Genomic DNA, 26,862 nt, shown 5'->3' with positions numbered 1-26,862 from the left:
CCTTGCTGCCTGTTAGCAAAAAAAATGCTTTTTAATGCAATGGAATGTTAAAAGAATAACAAAATCCCTAGAAATTTCACCTGCATCTCGTTGCGTGGCTCCATCTTTATTTTTAGAGCATGGATGCTGATGAGACAAACGATAAAGCAACAAGAGTGAGAAATGGCAATAAAAACATGACAGGAAGGGGAGGGTGAGAGTTGAAAAGGGAAGAAAGGGAGGAGAGAAAGCGAAAGAGAGAGAGCGAGAGCGAGAGAGAGAGAGGAAAGAGGGAGTCAGAGAAGGGAGGAGGGGATGGAGCCACTCTTACCTCTCACTCGATGAGGCAGCAGAGGGGAGGGGAGGGTCCGTACTGCTTATAAAAATCCCAGCGTCAGAATCCGACTCCACAAACTCACCACACACACACACACACACACATCTGATGGTTGTGCTCTCTTTTTCTCTCTCTCTCTCTCTCTCTCTCTCTCTCACTCCATCCCCGTGGACTCTTGCATCCTTCCGTCTTCTTCTCACAAGTGTTTGGAAGTGCGCTCCGAATGTCCGCCTCCGTGCGCTCATTCCAGACTGACTGACTGACTGACTGAGCGCAGCCGGGAGGTCCGTCAAGTGTATGTGGGTCTCTGCCGGGTGCTCCCCCCCGCCGCTGCACCTCTCGCATCCTTCCTCGGGATCCGCGGGTCCTCTTCCTCGGCGAAAGGCTCCCCACACCAAGCGGTCACCATTTCCGCCCCAGGGAGACCCACGCTGGCCGCTCAGCCCCTTCCCCGACTCAGCATCGGGAGGAAGACACTGGTGGCGGCCGCCGTGGGGGTTATGCTGGTCCTGGTCCTGGTGGTGCTCATACCCGTGCTGGTCAGCTCCGTGGGCACAGACCCCAGCCACTATGAGATGCTGGGCACCTGTCGGATGGTGTGCGACCCCTACCTGAACAAGGGCACCCCTAGCAGCAGCACCAGTTCCACGGGGCTCCAGGCGGAAGCGGAGGCGCTGAGCGACCACAGCAATGTCCTGCCGCCCTCGACCCTTTTACAGGGCCCGCAGGGAAAACCCGGTAGACCCGGGAAGCCGGGGCCGCCGGGGCCGCCGGGGGAACCGGGGCCGCCCGGACCGGCCGGGCCTCCGGGTGACAGAGGGGACCAAAGCAGGACTGGGATTTTGGGATTGGGAGAAAATGGAGCTATCAGCACGGCCACCTACAGCACCGTACCCCGGGTGGCCTTCTATGCCGGCCTCAAGAACCCCCACGAAGGCTACGAGATCCTCAAGTTCGATGACGTGGTCACCAACCTGGGCAACAACTATGACGGCATCTCGGGCAAGTTTGTGTGCAGCATCCCGGGCACGTACTTCTTCATCTACCATGTCCTGATGAGGGGGGGGGACGGCACCAGCATGTGGGCTGACCTCTGCAAAAACGGGCAGGTGAGTCCTCGGAAACTTTTTCTCTAATAATATGCTGCAAAATTATTTTTAAAAATTAGCTGCAGCAGAACCAAAAAATCCGCCCAGTCGGCATTAATACTGCACAATATGAATTTATTGCTACAAAAATAGCATTAAAACTCAAAATCAAAATTAGCTTAATAAATTCAAACTGTTGTATTTAATATCATCAGCGTAGTGCAGGTGTACCTAATAAAGCGTCCGGGTGGTGTATAATTGCCCGACGGCATGCGGAGCGCACATCTGTGGCACGCGGTGCGCCTGGAGACAAAAATGTGTTGACTGGTTGCAAACTGTGCCCCCCCCCCCCACTCCGGTCTTTCACATATGATGCGTCCTGACATTGCAAACCCCGCCCCTCCCCTCTATAAGACATTGTCCTCACCTTTACATCCCCCCATCATGATTAGAATTAACAACAGGAAAGTATTTTTGGCACATGAAGTGTAAACCTTGCAGAAGTTGTGTTCATCAACATTACTGCGTGAAAAAAAAAACGTCGTTCCCGTACGGCTTTAATTTGTCGTTTGCACTTTGTCACGGCTCTTCATGTCATCAGATGTGACCGTGCGAATAAAAAAAAAAAAAAAAAAAAAAAAAGGTAACACGGTGCGATGTGGCACTCAAAATAATTGTCCTTGGTGCGCAAAAAATACAGAATATTTCTCTTTGATTAAGTACTTTTACTACTTGATTTAAATGCAAGAAATGTGCCTTTACATACATAACAGTAAGAAGCTAAAAATAGCTAATAAAATATGCAAAATATTTGGCTTTTTGTTTAACTCACACTCCTAAATAAAGAGATCAGAATATTATAAACATTGCAATGCACTGAATGCAAATAACCACATTAATAAAATAGGATTTTTCAATGGATTTTTACTAGTAAAAATTAGCATAATTAGCTTCATAACAAGTGACTCGCACCACTCAGCATGTCCGAAAAGAAGCAGCATGCCGCATGTTTTGGCGCCGCGCCGCATTTTGGTTTTGAATCAACTTTTTACCGTCAAAGTTAGCGCATGCAAATGAGCGACGCGTGTGCAAATTGGAGCTAAATTAACAACCTCCGTGGAGTCTGCGGCATGAAACCGCCGTGCTCTCGTCTAGGCGGGCGGGCGAGCGGGCGGGCAGGTAGAGGTTAACTGTTAGCCCCCCATACCCCCCCCCCCCCCCACCTCTTGTCGTCAAGTTGTGTGACGTCTGCTTCGATGGTGATTTTAACGGTCGGGGCGTAAAAGGCGTTGATATATAATCAGGGAGGGAAGAACATATGTTGGTGTTAAGACACCTTCTGTTGCTGCTTCATTGGGATCCCGAAGGGGGGGTGCGGGGGGGCTGCAGAGGCACTTATCCTACACACACACACATACACGAGTACTTATTCAAAGTGTATCTCTAGAGGCAGTTTAAAAAGTAGAAACTGTTTCTCTTTGTCTGTCTTTGAATGTCCTTTCTCTCTCAAGTACTTTTCCACCAGACCAGGAACGATGCCGATCTGGCTCATTTGTCATTAGTGTATGGCGTGTAGCGTGACATCATAGCGTGTAGCGACACGGACGGCATGTTATGATGTCATATTGAGTGCTTTTTCTCGTTACAATATGCCTTTTCACCATTTTTTTTGGGTTTAATTTTATTTCCATAGTGTACAGACGGGCAGTAAAAAAAAAAAGAAAAAAAAAAGAAAAAAACTGGTTGGGCAACAACTGCAATCAAGCGTTTGAGATAACTTGCAATGAGTCTCTTAGAGCGGTGTGGAGGAATTTTTGTCCACTCATCTTTGCAGAATTGTTGTTCATTAAACAACAATTAAAAAAAGAAAAAAAAGCTAAAAACTGGTTGGGCCACCCTTAGCTGCAACAACTGCAATCAAGCGTTTGAGATAACTTGCAATGAGTCTCTTTGCAGAATTGCTGTTCATTAAACAACAATTTAAAAAAAAGAAAAAAAGCTACAAAAAAATGGTTGGGCCGCCCTTCGCAGCAACAACTGCAATCAAGCGTTTGAGATAACTTGCAATGAATCTCTTAGAGCGCTGTGTAGGATTTTTTGTCCACTCATCTTTGCAGAATTGTTGTTCATTAAACAACAATTAAAAAAAGAAAAAAAGCGACAAACTGGTTGGGCCGCCCTTAGCAGCAACAACTGCAATCAAGTGTTTGAGATAACTTGCAATGAGTCTCTTAGAGCGCTGTGGAGGAATTTTTGTTCACTCATCTTTGCAGAATTGTTGTTCAACAAAGTAATTCTCAAGTTTGCAAGTAGTTATAATATTGTTGTATTTAATACAATAATAATATATAGTAATATAATATATATAATTGTTTTATTTTTATTTTTATTTTTATTTTTATTTTTATTTTTATTTTTATTTTTATTTTTATTTTATTTTTATTTTTATTTTTATTTTTATTTTTATTTTTATTTTTATTTTTATTTTTTTATTTTTATTTTTTAGAACTGACATGCTTCTATGAAATAAGATAAATATGCATCACTATTTTTATTATTATAATAATTATAATTATTACAAGGGTCACGGGGGTGCTGGAGCCTATCCCAGCTGTCATTGGGTGAGAGGCAGTTTACACCCTGGACTGGTGGCCAGCCAATCACAGGGCACATATAGACAAACAACCATTCACACTCACATTCATACCTATGGACAATTTGGAGTCGCCAATTAACCTTTAACCTCTTTGCAGAATTGTTGTCATTCCGCCATATTGCCACAGCATCTCAATAGGATTCAGGTCAGGACTTAGACTAGGTCACTCCAGACTCCAGAGTCCAGAGTGTCTTATGGTGGCGTCATTGAAACAGAGGCAAGTGAGGCCTGCGGTTCTTTGGATGTTGTTGTGGGGTCTTTTGTGACCTCTTGGATCAGTCGTCATGGGGTCATTTTGGTTGGCCGGCCTGACTCCTGGGTAGGTTCATGACTCTTCCATGTTTTCACCATTAGTAGATAACCTCGTCAATTTGTCAAATTTTATCTGTAAAAGTATTATACTATTATATTTATATTATATTATAGTATTATACTATCAGCTGTATGTTCTCATATCCTTTTGTTCAGGAACACACATATCAGACGACATGAAACGATGTCATTTAATTTTACTTTTTTTTAATTTAATTTAATTTTTTTATTTTTTTTTACTAAATAAGACATCCAGTCATGTTGCCAGTTTGGATGTTAAAAGTTGAAATACTTAAAAAGCAACTGGCGGACCGGATTCAAACGCTTGGCGGGCTGCATGTGGCCGCCGCGCCGTAGTTTGCCCACCCCTGCTTTATACTATAGTATATGAGTATAATACATTTTAGCATACAATCTGCCGCTTTGTCTTTAAACTTGCTATTTTTTGTGTATCGTTCCGGTCTCAAACTACATTTGTACACCCAAGTGTTGCCCTTTTGGGACGTACCAAGTGAAGTACGGATTGCTTATTTAAGTGTCTTTCATGAAGACTTTGAAGACTTTGCCAAGATACAAGGATCTTAATCAAGACAAAAGTGTACTGGTTTCGGTTCGATGCCGGTGACGGCTTGTGTAAATGGGCGCTGCATGGTTCTGAAAGCTGGAGCACATTATCCGCTGAAGCGTCCAGGTGGAGCTCCAGCGGTGGTGCCTTCCACAGCTCATTAAGGCAACAGAAAGCCACACAGTGTGCTGGGACATGGGGTGGGTATATGGGGGGGGAGACGGGGTACCGCAGAGAGAAAGTAGCAGTATTTTATCATCTTTTGGCTGCAGTGGAGCGATGGAGTTCGCATGCCCTGCAGTGATGTTTCACCCCGGCAAAGCGCTGCTCCAACTCCTCCACGGGTGGGAGTGGGGGGGGGGGGGTTCTTTTCCAAGCGGTGTCAAACATCCACGGTACATCCAAGGCTTACTTTTCCATGTGTGTGTGTGTGTGTGTGTGTGTGTGAAAAAGAATCTCGGCATTGTCCCCGGAACTTTTCTGCAGCTTCCTGGGAGACAAACAAATCTATTTTCAGCACATCCAATTTATCCTCGCCGACTTCTTCTCCTTCTAGACATCTTTTGGGCTCCTCCGTCGCCATTTTTTTTTTGACTGGGAATATTCCGCCCGATTCTAAATCGATACCGCGCCGAATCGGAGAACGTAACGACAAAAAAAAAGCAAAAGAACCGCCGCGCTGGTGTGTCACCTGTTCAGTTGAACTATAATTAAAAGGCTACGTCCACATCCAGGATGTGTGTTTTGCACTTCCTGTCTCTCTCTCTCTCTTTCTCTTTCTCACACACACACGATCCCCGTTTTAATATTGTTATTAATCCGCAAAAACACTTTCAGACTTAATTAAAAGCAACGACCGGAGCGTCGGCCTCTCCGGAGGGCCGTAGTGAATAATCACTGTCTCCTCCTTTAATAAGCTTCAACGTCCTTCGTGCACATGGCGCTTCCCTCGCAATTAGCGCCGCGGTCTCCCCTCTCGCGTCTATGCGCATTCGTGCAACCCCCCCCCCCCACCTTCCCTCCATCAACATACGCAGACTCCAACTGTGCCCTGCCCTCCAGCTCTCCTCTACAGATTAAGATTAAGAGATTAAGATATGCCTTTATTCGTCCCTCAGTGGGGAAATTTGTATTGCACAGCAGCAAGAGTACAGAGTCAGTTAAGCAGTACAAAATACACAATATAGAAAAATAAACAATATAAACGACCCAAGTATTAACAAAAATCAACAGTTTTTCCCAGAGTTATATACAATACAGTATGTAGATAATATGAGACGAGATGAGATATATGACCAGTCTATACACTGAGATCTTGTTAGGGAGTTAATATGAGGCATTATGGAAACACTTCACATAGAACTTAGTATATTGCATTTAGAGCCCTTAATATTGCACATGGAGGTTGATCAGATATTGCACAGTGAATGGGGTCTGGAGTAACTATACTGAATGTAAAAAGCAAAGTATTGCACAGATGTACATAGCAGTGTAGAAGTCTATTGGGAGCAGTGCTGGTTGTACAACCTGACAGCTGCAGGAAGAAAAGACCTGCGATATCGCTCCTTCACACACTTGGGGTGAAGCAGTCTATCGCTGAAGGAGCTCTCAAGTGCTGTCAAAGTGTCCTGCAGGGGGTGGGAGTCGTTCTCCAACATGGATGATAGCTTAGCCAACATCCTCCTCTCTCCCACCACCTCCACTGGGTCAAGAGGGCAACCCAGTGCAGAGCTGGCCTTCCTGATGATCTTATCCAGTCTCTTCCTATCCGCAGCCGAAATGCTGCTGCCCCAGCAGACCACTCCCTGGAAAATGGCTGAAGCCACAACAGAGTCATAGAACGTCTTGAGGAGTGCCCCTTGCACTCCAAAAGACCTCAGTCTCCTGAGCAGATAGAGTCTGCTCATGCCCTTCCTGTAAAGTGCTTCCGTGTGATGAGTCCAGTCCAGTCTATTGTTGAGATGAACACCCAGGTACTTGTAAGATGTCACCATCTCAATGTCCATTCCCTGAATGTTCACTGGTGTTGGAGGAGAGTGGATGCGCCTGCGGAAATCCACCACCAGCTCTCTGGTTTTCCCCGTGTTGATCTGGAGGCAGTTCCGCTGGCACCAGTCCACAAAGTCCTGTGTCAGTCCTCTGTACTCCAAGTCGTCCCCATCTGTGATGAGGCCAACAATTGCAGAGTCGTCAGAGAACTTCTGCAGGTGGCAGGTTGGTGTGTTGTAGGAGAAGTCTGCTGTGTAGAGGGTGAAAAGGAACGGAGCCAGGACCGTTCCCTGCGGAGCCCCCGTACTGCAGACAACTGTGTCGGACACACAGTCCCGTGTCCTCACATACTGTGGACGGTTGGTGAGGTAATCCAGTATCCACGATGTGAGGTGCAGGTCCACCCCTGTGTTCTCCAGCTTGTCCCTCAGAAGTGCTGGCTGGATGGTGTTGAACGCACTGGAAAAATCAAAGAACATGATTCTCACCGTGCTCCCAGGTTTCTCCAGGTGAGAGAGCGCTCTGTGCTGGAGGAAGATGACAGCGTCGTCCACCCCAGTGCCAGGTTGATAGGCGAACTGGAGCGGGTCCATCGAAGGACCCACCAGGGGGCGGAGATGGTCAAGGATCAGCCGCTCCAGGGTCTTCATCAGGTGTGATGTAAGTGCCACCGGCCTGTAGCTGCTGAGGTCCTTGGGGTGCGGCGTCTTGGGGACAGGAACCACGCAGGATGTCTTCCACAGCTGTGGCACCCTCCCCAGCTTCAGGCTCAGGTTGAAGATGTGCTCAACAATCCCGCACAGCTCGTCCGCGCAGGACTTCAGGAGCCTGGAGCTGATGCCGTCTGGTCCCGCCGCCTTCCTCGCCTTGGTCTTCCGGAGCTGGTTTCTCACCTGGGATGTTGTGAGGGTCAGGTTGGAGCAGGGGGGCTGTGTGCGGGGGGAGGTTAGTGAGGAGGTTGAGCTGATTAGGTGAGAAGTGGTGGGGGATGGCTGTGTGCAGGAGGGGGAGGTGGGGGTAGGGCTGTCCACTCGAGGTGTCGATGGGGGGAGTTTCGGCAGAAGTTTCGGCAGGAGGTGCTGGGCCGGGGGATGGGCAGATGGTTGATCAAACCTGTTGAAAAATAGATTCAGATCGTTAGCCTTTACCTGGTCCCCAGCAGCCTGGGAGTCGGGCCCCTTGTGGCCAGAGATGGTTTTCAGGCCTCTCCAGACTCCTCTGACGTTGTTCTGCTGCAGCTGTTCCTCCATCTTTTTCCTGTAGCAGTCCTTCCCCTCCCTGATTTTCCTCCTCAGCTCCTTCTGCACAGCCTTCAGCTCTTCCCTATTTCCTGACTTAAAGACCCTCTTCTTCTCCTTTAGGAGAGCCTTTATGTCCGGATTAATCCACGGTTTGTTGTTGGAGAAACACCGTACAGTCCTGGTGGGTACAGTGTTTTCCACACAGAAGTTTATGTAGTCTGTGACGCAGTCAGTGAGACTGTCTATATCGTCCCCATGAGGATGGCAGAGTTCCTCCCACACTGTTGTGTTGAAACAGTCCTTCAGAGCCTCGTCGGCTTCATCAGACCATCTCTTCACTGTGCGGGACACAGCTGGCAGCCTGCGTACCAGAGGTTTGTACACAGGCTGGAGATGTACCAGGTTGTGGTCTGATCTTCCCAGGGGAGGAAGTGCTGTTGAATTGTATGCCTCCTTGGTGTTGGCATAACACAAGTCCAGTGTTTTATTGTCTCTGGTGCAGCAGGTGACATACTGGGTGAAGGTGGGCAGGGTGGAGGATGGAGAAGCGTGGTTGAAATCACCTGAGAGAAGAAGGAGAGCCTGCGGATGTTGTGTCTGTAGCCGGCCCACGGCAGAGTGGATGACGTCACAGGCCGCGTCGGCGTTAGCAGAGGGGGGAATGTACGCCGCTATCGCGATAACGTGCGAGAATTCCCGCGGCAGATAGTACGGTCTCATGCTAACGGCTAACAGTTCAATGTCTTTGCAGCAGAGTTGCTCTTTAATAGTGATGTGCCCAGAGTTACACCATCTATCATTCACAAACACTGCTAGCCCGCCTCCTTTCCTCTTACCGCTCTCCTTTGTCCTGTCCGCCCGCAGTAGTGTGAATCCGTGTAGTGTAGCGATCGTGTCTGGGGTCCGTGTATCCAGCCACGTTTCCGTAAACAACATGACGCTACACTCCCGGAACTGCCTCTGATGCCGGGTCAGCGCCGCTAGTTCGTCCATCTTATTGGGGAGAGATCTTACGTTCCCCATGATGATGGACGGGAGAACTGGTCTGTATCTCCTCCTCTTGTCGCGGCATTGGGCTCCGGCACGGCTTCCCCGTCTTCTCCTCTTTACCTCCCGGGGAACCTCGAGGGGTTCCCCGGGGGGCAGCGCCGCTGTGTTGCGGAGCGCCAACAGCTGGTCCCTACTGTAAACAATAGAGTTTCGGCGTGCGGTCGAAAACATCGTCGAAAAATTATGAGAAATGCCAGCTCAACACTATCACTATGGTGGACAGTTGAACTGAGCATTTACAGGGGGAAACATTTGACTTTATTTCTAATGTTGTTAACAAAGTTACATTGAAGTACTTCCTAATCACTTCCTGTTTGATATGCTTTACCTTCCTGTACGTGAGGTTACTAACAAACGATAAAGTTGATGCACAATGACGCAAGGAGCGCTCTTTCGCTAACAAAAAAATTGTGTTTCCCGGAGAAAAGTGTGTTATTTAAACACAGCACAAATAAGATAACAGCTTCCGTGATGCCTTCACTGTCGTCTTTTATCGTCTTTGTTGCGCATTCAGGTGAAAACAAGGCACCAAAATGGGGGGAAATTAGCGCCGCGGTCTTCCCTCTCGCGTCTCTGCGCTAATCACTTCCTGTTTGATATGCTTTACTTCCTGTACATGAGGTTACTAAAAAACGATAAAGTTGATACACAATGACACAAGGAGCGCTCTTTTGCTAACAAAAATTGTGTTTCCCGGAGAAAAGTGTGTTATTTAAACGCAGCACAAATAAGATAACAGCTTCGTGATGCCTTCACTGTCGTCTTTTATCCTCTTTGTTGCGCATTCAGGTGAAAACAAGGCACCAAAATGGGGGAAATTAGCATTGCGGTATTCCCTCTCGCGTCTCTGCGCATTCATTGAAGTACTTCCTAATCACTTCCTGTTTGACATGCTTTACTTCCTGTACATGAGGTTACTAACAAACAATAAAGTTGATGCACAATGACACAAGGAGCGCTCTTTCGCTAACAAAAATTGTGTTTCCCGGAGAAAAGTGTGTTATTTAAACGCAGCACAAATAAGATAACAGCTTTGTGATGCCTTCACTGTCGTTTTTTATCCTCTTTGTTGCGCATTCAGGTGAAAACAAGGCACAGAAATGGGGGAAATTAGCGCCGCGGTCTTCCCTCTCGCGTCTCTGCGCTAATCACTTCCTGTTTGACATGCTTTCCTTCCTGTACGTGAGGTTACTAACAAACGATAAAGTTGATGCACAATGACGCAAGGAGCGCTCTTTCGCTAACAAAAATTGTGTTTCCCGGAGAAAAGTGTGTTATTTAAACGTAGCACAAATAAGATAACAGCTTTGTGATGCCTTCACTGTCGTCTTTTATCCTCTTTGTTGTGCATTCAGGTGAAAACAAGGCACCAAAATGGGGGGGAAATTAGCGTCGCGGTCTCCCCTCTTGCGTCTCTGCGCATTTGTGCACCCCCCCCCCCCATCAACATACGCAGACTCCCCTGAGTCTGTTCTAATGTCGTTAACAAAGTTACATTGAAGTACATCACTTCCTGTTTGACATGCTTTCCTTCCTGTACATGAGGTTACTAACAAACGATAAAGTTGATGCACAATGACGCAAGGAGCGCTCTTTCGCTAACAAAAAAATTGTGTTTCCCGGAGAAAAGTGTGTTATTTAAACGCAGCACAAATAAGATAACAGCTCCGTGATGCCTTCACTGTCGTTTTTTATCCTCTTTGTTGTGCATTCAGGTGAAAACAAGGCACCAAAATGGGGGAAATTAACGCCGCGGTCTCCTCTCTCGCGTCTCTGCGCATTCGTGCACCCCCCCCCCCCCCAATCAACATACGCAGACTCCCCTGAGTGTGTTCTAATGTCGTTAACAAAGTTACATTGAAGTACATCACTTCCTGTTTGAAATGCTTTACTTTCTGTACATGAGGTTACTAACAAACGATAAAGTTGATGCACGGTGACGCAAGGAGCGCTCTTTCGCTAACAAAAAATTGTTTTTCCCGGAGAAAAGTGTGTTATTTAAACGCAGCACAAATAAGATAACAGCTTTGTGATGCCTTCACTGTCGTTTTTTATCCTCTTTGTTGCGCATTCAGGTGAAAACAAGGCACCGAAACGGGGGAAACAAGCCATCTGTACGCAGGTTTAACATATGTTTCCACCAAAAAGTAGATTTGAGGTATTTTTGGAGCGGGACTTGATTGATTTTAACATTCCGGTAATGTTTGTAGCGGCTATTCTTGGTGGTGACGAGGACTGAGGGGCCTCTGTGTGTAACAGAAAGACTTTGTTTTGCGACGGACAGGCTGTGCTGGAGAGACAGAGACCGCCTCAGTGTCGGTATTGATCTCCTGCATGCTTGGACGCGTTTCGTTTTTTTTTTTTTTTTTTGACGTCGCCGCTTCTCACCATGCGATGTACACGCTTCTTCTATAATCACGCGGCAGTGTGGCGGAGGCGGACCTTTGGCCTCGTTCTGCTCTGTAATTGGACGCCGGCTTTGACACGTTGCCGAGTGGAACATTACAGCAACGGGTCTAATTAGACGCCGGAGGTTTTTTAAATGAAGATTGGCCTGTGTTGCTAAGGAAATACCACACAGATTGGAAATGTCAAGACGACACCGTGCGAGCGCAGAGAGATAAAAAAAAAAAAAAAAAAAAAAAAAAAGGCAGCACACCACTTGTTGGTAATGACTGTTCAATAAAAGTCCTAAAATCTACCACAGCCTCCCAGAATAGAATAGAATATTTCCAGGAGATGAAGAAGCCATATTATGTCCTCCATATTGGCTCCATAAAGATCAGTCATCTTTGCAAGGATAACACTACACCATGTTGATGGAAATACATTATTGAATGTATAATTCACTGCTAAACATGGAGGCCAAATTCTGCCACTACGTTTATTAGTCATAATTTTTGGTATTTTTTTCTTTTGGTTATAGATAGATAAACAGATAGACTTTTTTTATTGTCTTTGCACAATAACGCAGCAGTGAAATTGCCAATGAAATATCGTTGCCTGGCTCCCGTATAATAATAAATAATAATGTGGAGAATAAATAGATGACTGAATGTATGTATTATGTTGTTCAACAAAGTAATTCACAGGTTTGCTAGTAGTTATAATATTGTTGTATTTAATATAATAATATACATACATATAGTAATATAATGTTACTTTTTATTTTTATTTTTATTTGATTATTTATTTTATTTTATTTTTATTTTTTATGTTACTTTTATTTTTATCTTATTTTTTATATTTTATTATATATAGATTTTATATTTATTTTTTATAACTGACATGCTTCTATGAAATAAGATAAATATGCATCATTATTATTATTATGTACAACAAATATATAATAAACTATTCATTCATTCATTTTCTACCGCTTATAAGGGGTCACACATGGGGTGCTGGAGCCTATCCCAGCTGTCTTTGGGCGAGAGGCGGGGTACACCCTGGACTGGTGGCCAGCCAATCACAGGGCACATATAGTCAAACAACCATTCACACTCACATTCATACCTATGGACAATTTGGAGTCGCTAATTAACCTAGCATGAACGAGGAGAACATGCAAACTCCACACAGAGATAGTCGAGGGTGGAATCAAACTCGGGTCTCCTAGCTGTGAGGCCTGCACGCTAACAACTCGTCCACCGTGCAGCCCATATTATTAACTAAAATATTAAAAATACATTCTGTATTGCAATGATTGACAAGTTCAAAATCGATGCCTTGTGCGGTACGTTGTGGTCATCGATGCGCCCCCTTGTTATGCTAATAAAGTAAGTTTTCAATATGATGCCCATATACAGGAGTATGTGTGCAATGAGCTAAACCAGGACGCCGTGAGTCAAGGATGCTACTGTGTTGACTCACAAGGCTCCTTCTTTATAATGAGGGCCATATGGGAGATCGGCAAGTGCCCCCCGGCCCTCTTATGTAAACATGTCTCTTGCCATCGAGAACACCCCCCGAACCCCACCCCCAGAATCCGCCCCCACGCCCCTGACATTTAGTCGCCCTCCTCTGAATTCAAGTCGTCAGCGATACCCACAATTATCCTCTCCTGTCTCGACGGGGAGGCGGGAGAGTCGGTGGTGTCACATGACTCACTCAGTCTCCAGCTCAGGATGAGAAATAGTCCGAAGTGATACATCAAAGATCATCTATTGTACATTACAGCGGCGCTCTGTTGTCTTTAAGGAAGTCCTGCTTCCGACCCAAACCTCCTCCAAGTACGATCACTCTGCTCTGATTGGTCACAAGCGCTCCCGAGGACTTCTGACTGCAAAAACGCAAGTCAAAGATCATCTATTGTACATTACAGCGGAGCTCTGTTGTCTTTATGGAAGTCCTGCTTCTGACCCAGACCTTCTCCAAGTACGATCACTCTGCTCTGATTGGTCACAAGCGCTCCCGAGGACTTCTGGATCTGTAGATCCGGGACAGGAACACTCGATAATTTTTTTGTGTACTTACTGCAAAAACGCAAGTCAAAGATCATCTATTGTACATTAAAGCGGCGCTCTGTTGTCTTTAAGGAAGTTCTGCTTCCGACCCAAACTATGCCAACTCTGCTCTGATTGGTCACAAGTGCTCCCGAGGACTTCCTGATACGTCGATCCGGGACAGGAGCACTCAAGTATTTTTGTGTATTTACTGCCTAAAATGCAAGTCAAAGATCATCTATTGTACATTACAGCGGCACTCTGTTGTCTTTAAGGAAGTCCTGCTTCCGACCCAAACTTTCTCCAGGTACGATCACTCTGCTCTGATTGGTCACAAGCGCTCCCGAGGACTTCTGACTGCAAAAATGCAAGTCAAAGATCATCTATTGTACATTACAGTGGTGCTCTGTTGTCTTTAAGGAAGTCCTGCTTCCGACCCAGACCTTCTCCAAGTACGATCACTCTGCTCTGATTGGTCACAAGCACTCCCGAGGACTTCCTGATACGTAGATCCCGGACAGGAACACTGGACTATTTTTGTGTATTTACTGCAAAAACACAAGTCAAAGATCATCTATTGTACATTACAGCGGCACTCTGTTGTCTTTAACGAAGTCCTGCTTACGACCCAAACTGCGCCCAATCTGCTCTGATTGGTCACAAGTGCTCCCGAGGACTTCCTGATACGTCGATCCGGGACAGGAGCACTCAAGTATTTTTGTGTATTTACTGCCTAAAATGCAAGTCAAAGATCATCTATTGTACATTACAGCAGCACTCTGTTTTCTTTAAGGAAGTACTGCTTCCGACCCAAACTACGCCCACTCTGCTCTGATTGGTCACAAGCGCTCCCGAGGACTTCTGGATCTGTAGATCCGGGACAGGAACACTCGATAATTTTTTTGTGTACTTACTGCAAAAACGCAAGTCAAAGATCATCTATTGTACATTAAAGCGGCGCTCTGTTGTCTTTAAGGAAGTTCTGCTTCCGACCCAAACTATGCCAACTCTGCTCTGATTGGTCACAAGTGCTCCCGAGGACTTCCTGATACGTATATCCGGGACAGGAGCACTGTCAACGCAAGTCAAAGATCATCTATGTGACTGGAACACTTTGTTGTTTTTACAGACAGGAAGGCTGTGCTGTTTTTGAAGCCATGCTAAGTCAAAGATCCTCTCCGTAAGAGGAGTGCCACAAGTGCGGCATCGGGGGGGTTAATAGCAGACACACGAAATAGGAAGTCTGCAGGAACAAAAGGTTGACTTTTTGTCTTTTTTAGACTCCGCTGAGAGTCAGGGTTGGGGTGCGGGGGCTGGAGGCGGACAGTGTATCTCGCTAATTATGTGATGAGTCAGACAACCGAGAGGGGCGGGACCGCGGGGGAGGGGGGGGGTGGTGGCGAGGGGGGTCAAAGTTGAAGCATCTCCTGCTCCTACCATTGCTTTTTTTTTTTTTTTCCCGTGTCTCCTAGAGGAAGCAATCAAAGCAATCACCTCCAACACGACTAACAAACCCTCCTTCAAAGGAGACAAGACAGCTGGTGGAATTCATTCCGGAAAATCTTCGTCTACTCTCCGCTGACAGATGGAACCCCCCCCCCCCACCCCCCTTCTCTCTCTTTTCCACTCCCCCCTAAAGGTCTCCTCTCTCCTTGTCATGTTTTCAATCAGGCGCCGCTGACGAATAAACCCACACAAGGTTGTCGTTAGCTGTCGCTGCAGCACGCGCCTTGTGGCTGCTTTCACGCTTGACATGTTCTGGAATGTTCCCGACACGGCAACACGGATCGATAGCTGCTGGATTGTGTGCAACGTAAATGTCTGCAAGGAATATTAGCAGTCAAGCCGAAACAGGAAGACAATTATTCTTGGGAGCAAAACATTAGGTACACTCAATTATTCTATTCAGATCCAAAACATCCATCCATGCATTTTATAGACCGCTTAACCTTATTAGGGTCACGGGGGTGCTGGAGCCTATCCCAGCTGTCTTCAGGCGAGAGGCGGGGTACACCAATTATTAGTCAAAAATGTGCACATTTTTCATAATTTTGGTCGAAATTGAGCATTTTCAAGCATAAAAAATGTCTAAAGTAACTGCAATAACAATATAAAGGCATTCAGAAGAGTGTAGTGTTCTACACTGGTCACTAGGTGTCAGTAATGTTACTGTAATGTTCAGTGAGACATTACATTCAATTTTCCACACAATTTCTACATTTTTCTTATATAGTAATAAATGAATCAAGCTGTTTTGTGGTTAAATTCTGCCAATTATTAGTCAAAAATGTGCAAATTTAACATATTTTTGGTCGAAATTGAGCATTTCCAAGCATAAAAATGTCTAAATTGACTACAATAAGAATATAAAGGCATTCAGAAGAGTGTAGTGTTCTACACTGGTCACTAGGTGTCAGTAATGTTACTGTAATGTTGAGTGAGACTCACATTCAATTTTCCACACAATTTCTAAATTTTTCTTATATATTAATAAATGAATCAAGCTGTTTTGTGGCTAAATTCTACCAATTATTAGTCAAAAATGTGCACATTTGACATATTTTTGGTCAAAATTGAGCATTTCCAAGCATAAAAAATGTCTAAATTAACTTCAATAACAATATAAAGGCATTCAGAAGAGTGTAGTGTTCTACACTGGTCACTAGGTGTCAGTAATGTTACTGTAATGTTCAGTGAGACATTACATTACACCATGCAGGTTTGAATTATTCCACAACAGGCATTCATTCATTTTCTACTGCTTATCCTTGTTGTGGGGGGGGGGGGTGCTGGAGCCTATCCCAGCTGTCTTTGGGCGAGAGGCTGGGGTACACACCCTGGACTGGTGGCCAGCCAATCACAGGGCACATATAGACAAACAACCATTCACACTCACATTCATACCTATGGACAATTTGGAGTCGCTAATTAACCTAGCATGTTTTTGGAAAAAACACAAACCCCACACAGCCGAGAATCGAACCCAGATTTTCCTGATCTCCACCATGCAGATCACTTTGATGGAGCTCCTGTTAGCGTACGTGTGCACAATGACACACACATGCTTGAATCTCATGTGTGTGTGTGTGTGTGTGTGTGTGTGTGTGTTCTAAGCCGCCATTAAGCATGCAGCCGATGTCTGGAACGTTCAAACACAATTAGGCAGCGGTGCACTTTGATTTAAAGAGGACCAATAGAGCCGTCGAGCCAAAATGGAGGCTCGACATCAAGTCAACAAATCCCCGTCAGACACGCCTTGGGGACGCGTCCTTGTCACGCTGACAAAGCCTCTTGTGAGACGTTCCAGGCGCTATCCCCCCCACCCCCACCCCGCCAGATACAACTTCAAACTTTTACGATTTCCATAAACAGCCGTTTGATAAAAAGAAAAAATAAATAAACACTTAAAATGAAGTATTTAATTGTGATGCGGGTACGATGCCGCAGGACGGCGGCGCCACACGAACGCATTATTATTGATACGGCCGCCTTTTATTGTCGTACAGCCAAAGAAACACTGAACTCTCGCCGCCATGCATTATCCATTAAGGCCGAGCGCAGAGCGGAATATTCAATCAAAGCCATCGTGTTGACGACGTGACGGATTCAAACACGTGCGACAACAACAACATCGCCTGACACCTCGTTTGCCAGCCCGCGGCCTCAAGCTCAAGTCAACGTCCCCCCCCCCCGCGTGTGCTCGCCCGCAAGGTCACGCGCCAGTCGCTCTTGCCTCGGAACCCCCGTCTCACACCCCCTTAACAAGGCGCCTTGCTCATTATTATCCCCAAGTTTGATATCCACGCGTGCTTCCTGTGGCGTGATGGGAAGCGTTGACGCAAAGAAGCGGAACAAAAAGCCACAACGGGACGACCATCAGCACAATAATAAACATATTGTTACATTTATGACAGCATCAGTCAAAATGTGGAGGACAAATTCTTAGTGATGCTAAAAACAGCATTTTATTACCCCATCCCCCCCCCAGGGGATCGAACTTACTACATACATAAAGTATTGCCATAACATGTTGACAGTATGTATTTGTTTGTGAAATATAACTCTTCTACTCCAGTACAGCCAAACACAAAAGAGTGAAAATTGGTGAAAATATGCCCCACTACTGTGTCGTGTGTGCTATTACTTTCCTGACGTATACACACTTTGGGGGCACCGCCATCGAACCTCAAAGTTTGATGCACCACCCCATAAATAGGATTGAAATGTCTTAATATCCACCCTAACTTCTGAGGCTGGGAGTCCACTGGGCCGGTGCCAGTTGGTGCCAGTTGGCGCCAAAGATTATGTGATCGGAGCCACGGCGAGCCACTACGTGCCAATCACATAATCTTTGCCGCGAACTGGCACCAACTGGCGTAACTTGGCTGGTGCCATGACATTCCAGTGGATTCCAAAAGGTGGATTGTTGGTGACATTTGGTTCCACTTGGTGGATACTTCAAAGATTTTAATAATTTTGAAGTTTTCTTGCCGATGTTACGGGCCACCACAAGCCAGTCGGAAGGCAGTTTGAGCCACTGCACACCACTCGGCACCTTGCATTAGCGCCAACTGGCGCAACTTGGCTGGCGCCATGACATTCCAGTGGATTCCAAAAGGTGGATTGTTGGTGACATTTGGTTCCACTTGGTGGTCACTTCAAAGATTTTAAACATTTTGAAGTTTTCTTACCACCGTTACGGGCCACCACGAGCGAGTCGGGAGGCAGTTTGAGTCACTGCACGCCACTCGGCATCTTGCACTGCACTGTAATGTCAACTTGGCTGGTGCCATTACATTCCAGTGGATTCCAATGGGTGGATTATTGGTGACATTTGGTTCCACTTGGTGGTCACTTCAAAGATTTTAAACATTTTGAAGTTTTCTTACCGCCGTTACGGGCCACCACAAGCCAGTCGGGGGGCAGTTTGAGCCACTGCACGCCACTTGGCACCTTGCATCAGCTAACTGGCGCCAACTGGCGCAACTTGGCTGGTGCCATTACATTCCAGTGCATTCCAAGAGGTGGATTGTTTGTGACATTTGGTTCCAATTGGTGGTCACTTCAAAGATTTTAAATATTTTGAAGTTTTCTTGCCGCCAAACTCAATTTTTACCGCCGTTACGGGCCACCACGAGCCAGTTGGGAGGCAGTTTGAGCCACTGCACGCCACTCGGCACCTTATTGGCGCCAACTGGCACAACTTGGCTGGTGCCATTACATTCCAGTGGATTCCAATAGGCGGATTGTTTGTGACATTTGGTTCCACTTGGTGGTCACTTCAGTTGGGAGGCAGTTCGAGCCACCGCACGAAACTAGGCACCTTGCATTGGCACCAACTGGCACCAACTGGCATCAACTGGTGCAACTTGGCTGGCGCCATTACATTCGAGTGGATTCCAATAGGCGGATTGTTTGTGACATTTGGTTCCACTTGGTGGTCACTTCAAAGATTTTAATAATTTTGAAGTTTTCTTACCGCTGTGACGGGCCACCACGAGCCAGTCGGGAGGCAGTTTGAGCCACTGCACGCCACTAGGCACCTTATTGGCGGATTGTTTGTGACATTTGGTTCCACTTGGTGGTCACTTCAAAGACTTTAAATATTTTTTCAAGTTTTCTTGCCACCAAACTCAATTTTTACCGCCGTTACGGGCCGCCACGAGCCAGTTGGGAGGCAGTTTGAGCCACCGCACGAAACTAGGCACCTTGCATTGGCACAAACTGGCATCAACTGGTGCAACTTGGCTGGTGCCATTACATTCCAGTGGATTCCAATAGGCGGATTGTTTGTGACATTTGGTTCCAATTGGTGGACACTTCAAAGATTTTAATAATTTTAAAAAGTTTTCTTGCCGCCGTGACGGGCCACCACGAGCCAGTCGGGAGGCAGTTTGAGCCACTGCACGCCACTAGGCACCTTATCGGCGACACAGCAAATTGCATTGGCGCAAATAATGAGTAAAAAATGACCATATGTATTTTCATTCTGTACAATAACAATATATCGTACACTTTGAGACACCCTGTCATGTAACAGCGTCTCCTATTGTCGCTGATATGAAAAATAAGCACAAAAAATCAGAAATTTGCACTGCACTCCCACATGATAAATAAAAAGCTTTTCTTTTTTATTCATAAAGAGCAAATGAAGACAATAATTGAAGCTAGAGATTAGCAGACGCCACCCAGGCGTGTGTCTGATCACCTGCAAAGCAAATGTTTTCATAAAGTCTCATTAAAATCCCAACTGACAAATCCCCCCCTCTAATAAGACGCTGTTGACTTTGCATGCTCGGGGCGCGTGGCGGCTTATTAATACGAGCCGGACGCCGACGTCGCCGGATCACGACGCCGGGCTTTGTTTGCGCACCGATATGAGCTGTGCTGGATTTAATCAGAAGGATAAACAGGAAAAGGAAAGTATATATATGTATGATATATATATATATTAATATATATAGATGGGTACTGCATTCCATATTCTTACCCAGGTTGACTTGTGTTTTTTCCAACTTGGACATGACTTCTAAAGGCTTTGGCTTACTGTGTTTTAGTTCTTTTTAAAGATAATTTATATTCATTTTTAAAAGGTGGTAATCACAGAATAATTGCCAATATGCTGTTATCCCAACATATTGACACAAATATTGACAATATTGCAACATGATGTTAATACTATGATATAAAAATGCCTGATGGTAATGTGATTTTAATCAATTTTAGTCATTTTTTGTTGATTTTAAGTGTGAGAATGGCAGAATAATTGGCATTATAGTGTTATCACAATATATGGGAAAAATGTCAATAACATGGCAGCATGATATTAATATAATAATGAAAAAAAGCCTGATTGTAACAGGACTTTCGTCAATAACTGACTTTTACTTAATTTTAAGGGTAGCAATGACGCAATAATGGGCAATATCCTAATAGTTTGCCAAGAATGTCAATAATAATGCAACATGATGCCAATCAAGAAACGCAAATTTGGTGAATAACTGTGTTTTAGTTCATTTTAGGGATATGAAAATTATATATTTTTTTATATATTTATTATTTTATATAAAAATATTCAGTTTTTATATTAATACCCTATACATACACACACACACACACACACACTATATATATACATATATTTTTTTTAACATAAAAATATCCAGTTTTTATATTAACACCCTATAGATATATGTATATATATTTCAATTAAATTATATATTTTCCCGTTTTTAAATTAACATATATATGGTGTTAATATAAAAACTATATATAAATAAACTATAATAAAATAATAAATAATTAATTTTATATATTTTCCAGTTTTTATATTAACACTATATATATATATATATTTCAATATAAAATAAATTATATATTTTCCAGTTTTATATAACACCATGGTGTTAATATAAAAATGGTAAAATAATTTATTTGATATATTTTCCAGGTCTTATATTAACACTATATATTTATATATATATATATATATTTTTTTTTTTTTTCAACATAAAATAAATTAAATATTTTCCAGTTTTTTAAATAAATTATAAATATGTTAATATAAAAACTGGAAAAGGCCTGATCATAACGTGATTCCAATCAATACGTGAGTTTTTAATTTTGCAGATGGAAGTCTGTGAGTAACTTGCGATACGACACTTACTACAATATTTTGCCAAGAACGGTGATATTGCGATATGGTCATAATTGATATATGGCAGATTTGGTTGATAACTATTATTGGTTGATAATGTGATGCACTAAAATCTTAAAATGTCACCAAAATGTCACCAAAAATTTAATATTTTGCATTCTATTTTTATCCATTCATCCATTATCTGTCTTTTATGCTGATGTATGCTGGAGCCTATCCCAGCTGTCTTCGGGCGAGAGGCGGGACTTACACCCTGGACTGGTGGCCAGCCAATCACAGGGCACATATAGACAAACAACCATTCACACTCACATTCATAACCTATGGACAATTTGGAGTCCAAGTTAGCTTTCATGCTAACTTTCTAAATGAGACAAATAATATCATAAAATAAATCCATTTTCCAGAAAGATCCCAAAGTTCTTGTATAAAAAGCCTTTTTCCGTGTTGAGGAAAATATGTTTCCAAAGGAGACAAATGTGCCAGCGTCCAGATGACAGTGAAGAAGCTTTTATCATTTGTGCAATGCACCATTCCTCTCGCCGCTTTTTCGCCGCTGCCTCGCAAACCGATATGGCACCTGAACACGTAAATGCTTTTTAGCCAAGTGCTGCTGGATATTTTATTTTTTCGTTAGATTTCGTGACCTGCTTGGTTTGAGCTCGAGAGAAAGAGAGAGGGAGGTGAAGGCGCCGGAAACCTTCCAGTGCTTCTTCTTCAAAAAAACAAGCTTTTATGTTTTCTTTTTAAGAGACCGGAAAAGTCAGGAAAAAGGTGCAGATTTAAAGAATGTGGAAAATAAAGCGGAATTTTCAGTCATTCCGAAGTGAAGAGCATGATTTAGTGACAGTTTCCGCTTTGCAGGAAACACATGCTCACGTTTGTCAATATGGCCGCCTCACAGAGACCGATTAATTATCAGACGGCCCCGTCGCCCCTGGCTGACATCAGCTGGAACGGCTGTGATTTAAAGCGGCGAGTCCGAGGCGATGCGGCGGCGGCGGCGGCGGTCCGAGGAGAGATGATAATGAGCGTCGCGAAAACACTTCGGATGCAAGAAAAGCATTGATTTTGATTGGACCTCGCCCGCCCCCCCGCCCCCGACTAAGTGACTAATGGGCTGATCCCAACCGGGCTGCTTTTGTTCCCTCACTAGAGAAAATAATGATCCTTTGCTTCAATTGGATCTCCTTTAACTTGCTTGATGCACTTCCTCTTGTTAGGAAGTGACTAATAAGAGCCGAGACGAGACTCCAAGTATCACGGCTAGCCCAAATGCTAAACAACACCATAGCGTGAATAACTACTACTACTAAACAATACAAACAGAAAATACTTCTAGTATCATTTCTAAGCATATGCTGTCTTGGATGGGAGTAGAAATTGGCTTCCAAATGGTATATTCAAGGTATATTATATTATATTATATTATTTGGGTATGTTATTATTATTAATTTAACATTATAAGTTAAATATGGTATTTCAAAATAAAGTATTATATTAGATATTCAGTTATTCTTGGGCTGTATCTGTTCTATTTTATTATGTAGATTTTATGTTGATTTTTTCCTGTATTTATGTATCTTATTATTATTATTATCATCATTATTATAATAATTATTATTATATCTTAATCTACCTGTTTTATATATTATTTTATTAGCCAAATTATTTTTTGTGTCAAGTATTGTTATAGTGAGACCTCAGTTCATTTTTCTTTGACATAATAATAATAATAATAATAATAATAATAATTATTATTATTATTATTATTATTATATCTTAATCTATCTGTTTTTGTATGATATATATTATTTTATTAGCTAAGTTATTTTTTGTGTCAAGTATTGTTATAGTGAGACCCAAGTTAATTTTTCTTTGACATACCTATTATTATTATTATTATTATTATTATTATTATTATTATTATTATTATTATCTTAATCTACCTGTTTTATATGATATATATTATTTTATTAGCTAAATAATTTATAGTGAGACCTCATTTTATTTTTCTTTTACATACTTTTTATTAATAATAATCATAATATTATTATTATTATTATTATATCTTAATCTACCTGTTTTATATGATATATATTATTTTATTAGCTAAATAATTTACAGTGAGACCTCATTTTATTTTTCTTTTACATACTTTTTATTAATAATAATAATAATATTATTATTATATCTTAATCTTCCTGTTTTTGTATGATATATATATATTTTATTAGCTAAATTATTTTTTGTGTCAAGTATTGTTATAGCAAGACATAATTTTATTTTTCTTTGATATACTTTTTATTATTAATATTTATTTTTATTATTTGATTAGATTTATTCTGATTTTTATAGGAATAAAATGCTAGATTTAAAAATGTGTGTGATTAATTTGAAGTCAATAATTAACTACATTTCATTGACTATTCCGTCAAAGTAATGCTACGGTTATTTTACGATGTGAAATTAATGTTTTGTCCACTAGGTGGCAGTGAAAGAGCCGTGAAATAATATTTCTGCTTTCTGTATCGTATCTATGCCGTAGATGTCCTACACTGCCCCCTATTGTTTGGGAAAATATGTGCTAACCATGCGGATATGACGCATCGACTATATGATTCAGTGCGGCTCGTACATACATTAGGCATAATTCTTTTATACGTTATTTTTGAACATGGACAGTGATAAAATCATAAGCAGCCTAGTGTTCTCATTATTGATGTTCCTCCTTGCAACACCTCAGTAGAACATCATCACAGGACTACCTGTACCTGGATTCATATAGTCCGATGTGATCACATGTGTTTGCGTAATGAGGGAGGGGTGGGAACTCGGGAGACCGACACCCTTCTAATGACATTTTTTTCTTGTAGCTACGATGAACTGGAACAAATCCGGAAAACACCAAGGGAGCGTCTTATTGGATTTAATCTTGTGCAGGATGAGAGGGAAGTGTTGCGTACATGCAGGTCTCATACAAACAATTCTAACTAAGCATGTCTAATGATGCACAAACCCGTGGATGATTATTGTCCCACGCCACGCTGGGCTTAAAAATAGACTACAATCCGATTAGACTTGATTGGCATCCATGATAACACAAATACTAACACCGGAATCACATATGGAAGAAAAACAATGACTCTTTTAACTTTCATTCATTTTCTACCGCTTATCACAATGGTCGTGGAGGGTGCTGGAGCCTATCCCAGCTGTCTTCGGGGTGGACTGGTGGCCAGCCAATCACAGGGCACATATAGACAAACAACCATTCACACTCACATTTGGAGTCGCTAATTAACCTAGCATGTTTTTTGGAAAAATGTGGGAGGAAAGCGGAGTACCCGGACAAAAAACTCACGCATGCACGGGAAGAACATATAAACTCTACACAAAGATGGAATTGAACTTGGGTCCCCAAGCTGTGAGGCCTGAGAGCTAACCACTCGACCACCGTGCAGCCAATGTGGTTAACTTCATTCTTCATTCATTTTCTACCGCTTTTCCTCACGAGGGTCGCGGGGGTGCTGGAGCCTATCCCAGCTGTCTTCGGGCAAGAGGCGGGGTACACCCTGGACTGGTGGCCAGCCAATCACAGGGCACATATAGACAAACAACCATTCACACTCACATTCATACCTCAATCAATTTGGAGTCGCTAATTAACCGAGCATGTTTTTGGAAAAAACGCATGCATGCACGGGAAGAACAGAGATGGAATTGAACTCGGGTCTCCAAGCTGTGAGGCCTAATTTTATTTTTCTTTGACATAATTATTATTATTATTATTATTATTATTATTATTATTATTATTATTATTATTATTATTATTATTATTATTATTATTATTATTATTATTATTATTATATCTTAATCTGCCTGTTTTTGTATGATATATATTTTATTAGCTAAATTATTTTTTGTGTCAAATATTATAGCAAGATGTAATTTTTTTTCTTTGACATACTTTTTATTATTAATATTTATTTTTATTATTTTTATTTTATTTTATTCTCATTTTTTTAAAGACATAAAATGCTAGATTTAAAATGTGTGATTAATTTGCAGTCAAAAATTAACTATTGACTAAATTGACTATTCCGTCAAAGTAATGCTACGGTTATTTTACGACGCTAACCACTCGCTAACCACTCGCTAACCACTCGCTAACCACTCGCTAACCACTTGTCCACCGTGCAGCCAATGTGGTTAACTGATTCTATACTATATTGTACCAAACGTACCGTGCTTGGGTCACATGACACATTTGGCTGGTGGTGTGAGCGCACTGATCCACGTCCAAGCACGGTAGACCGGGTACTCCGGTTTCCTCCCACATTTTTCCAAAAACATGCTAGGTTAATTAGCGACTCCAAATTGTCCATAGGTATGAATGTGAGTGTGAATGGTTGTTTGTCTACAGTATATGTGCCCTGTGATTGGCTGGCCACCAGTCCCAGGGTGTACCCCGCCTCTCTGCCTGAAGACAGCTGGGATAGGCTCCAGCACGCCCTGCGACCCTTTTTGGAAAAGTTATTTTGAACACAAAGAAAGAAACCAATGAATAGGTACAGATTCTGGAGGAAAATCTGAATGAATGAATGAACGCTAGGAACGCCCAATTATGTCATTTCCTCTCCTCGTCCTCTCAGGTTCGTGCCAGCGCCATCGCCCAGGACGCGGACCAGAACTACGACTACGCCTCCAACAGCGTCATCCTCCACCTGGACGCTGGGGACGAGGTCTACATCAAGCTGGACGGCGGCAAAGCGCACGGCGGCAACAACAACAAATACAGCACCTTCTCGGGTTTCATCCTCTACGCGGACTGAGGAGCGCGCGTGCGTGACGTCAAACGGTCACTGACTGAAACGAAAAGAGCCGTGGGGTGGAGAGGATGTGTGTTCAACGGTCTTCTAAGTCCCGCCCCCCACCCCCAAAATCCCTCACAATTTCTTCTTATCTCCATTATCATCATCAACATCATGGAGACCTCCGGGCGCTGGACACACTGGCACTTTTGGAGGGTGGCACGGGGATTTTTTTGAGGTGGGGGGGGGGGCGGTTGCGCCAATGTGTCGGAAGCTCTCGTCCAATTGTGGACTGTCACACCTTCTTTCCACAGTGTGGACTGAAAAAATGTTGTGTTGTTGCGTGAAATTTTACCTTAATTTTACCTTGTCTTTTTTTTAATTTAGTAGAAATACATACTATTCCGCACAAATTTCTCGAAAAAAAATAAAAAAATTCCTCGTCCCCCGTTGTGAAGATACCCTCTGAGATGTTATTTGTGATGCAGACGAGCTGATTGGACAACAGCATTCAGCAACGCCCCTCCCACCGATGTATGGTAAACAACCATCAATACCCTTCCAGTAGCTGTCCATCACGCCACATCCTGCTGGGGTTCAAAGTATCTCCCTCCATGTCCGACTTCTATATCGATCTTCAGCACAAGCAAACGGTAGCGAAGAGCAAACCGAAGGAGAAAAAAAAAACGACAACGACGACCGCGGCGTCTCTTCAGCATCACTGATTGT

The 26,862-nt window shown here is 43.3% G+C and overlaps 2 protein-coding genes across 2 annotated transcripts in view; one reads left to right on the top strand and one right to left on the bottom strand.

Annotated features, from left to right (window-relative positions):
* Nucleotides 1-26,862, bottom strand: part of LOC131103448 (uncharacterized) — a 137,946-nt gene that overhangs the window by 27,130 nt on the left and 83,954 nt on the right. The gene's annotated exons all lie outside the window — the stretch shown is intronic.
* LOC131103122 (C1q-related factor) lies at nt 317-26,296 on the top strand. Its single transcript, XM_058049066.1, has 2 exons — nt 317-1,425; nt 25,975-26,296. The coding sequence occupies exons 1-2, from the start codon at nt 817-819 to the stop codon at nt 26,152-26,154; spliced, it is 789 nt and encodes a 262-aa protein (XP_057905049.1). The 5' UTR covers nt 317-816; the 3' UTR covers nt 26,155-26,296.

This window comes from Doryrhamphus excisus, chromosome 15 (assembly GCF_030265055.1).
Source record: "Doryrhamphus excisus isolate RoL2022-K1 chromosome 15, RoL_Dexc_1.0, whole genome shotgun sequence".
NCBI lineage: Eukaryota > Metazoa > Chordata > Actinopteri > Syngnathiformes > Syngnathidae > Doryrhamphus > Doryrhamphus excisus.
This window is presented reverse-complemented; position numbering and strand designations above follow the sequence as displayed.

Excerpts from the sequence above, each read along its gene's own strand:
- LOC131103122 (XM_058049066.1), top strand. The coding sequence starts at position 817 with ATGCTGGTCCTGGTCCTGGTGGTGCTCATACCCGTGCTGGTCAGCTCC. Across the intron at positions 1,426-25,974 it reads ACCTCTGCAAAAACGGGCAG|GTTCGTGCCAGCGCCATCGC; the intron begins GTGAGTCCTCGG and ends TCGTCCTCTCAG.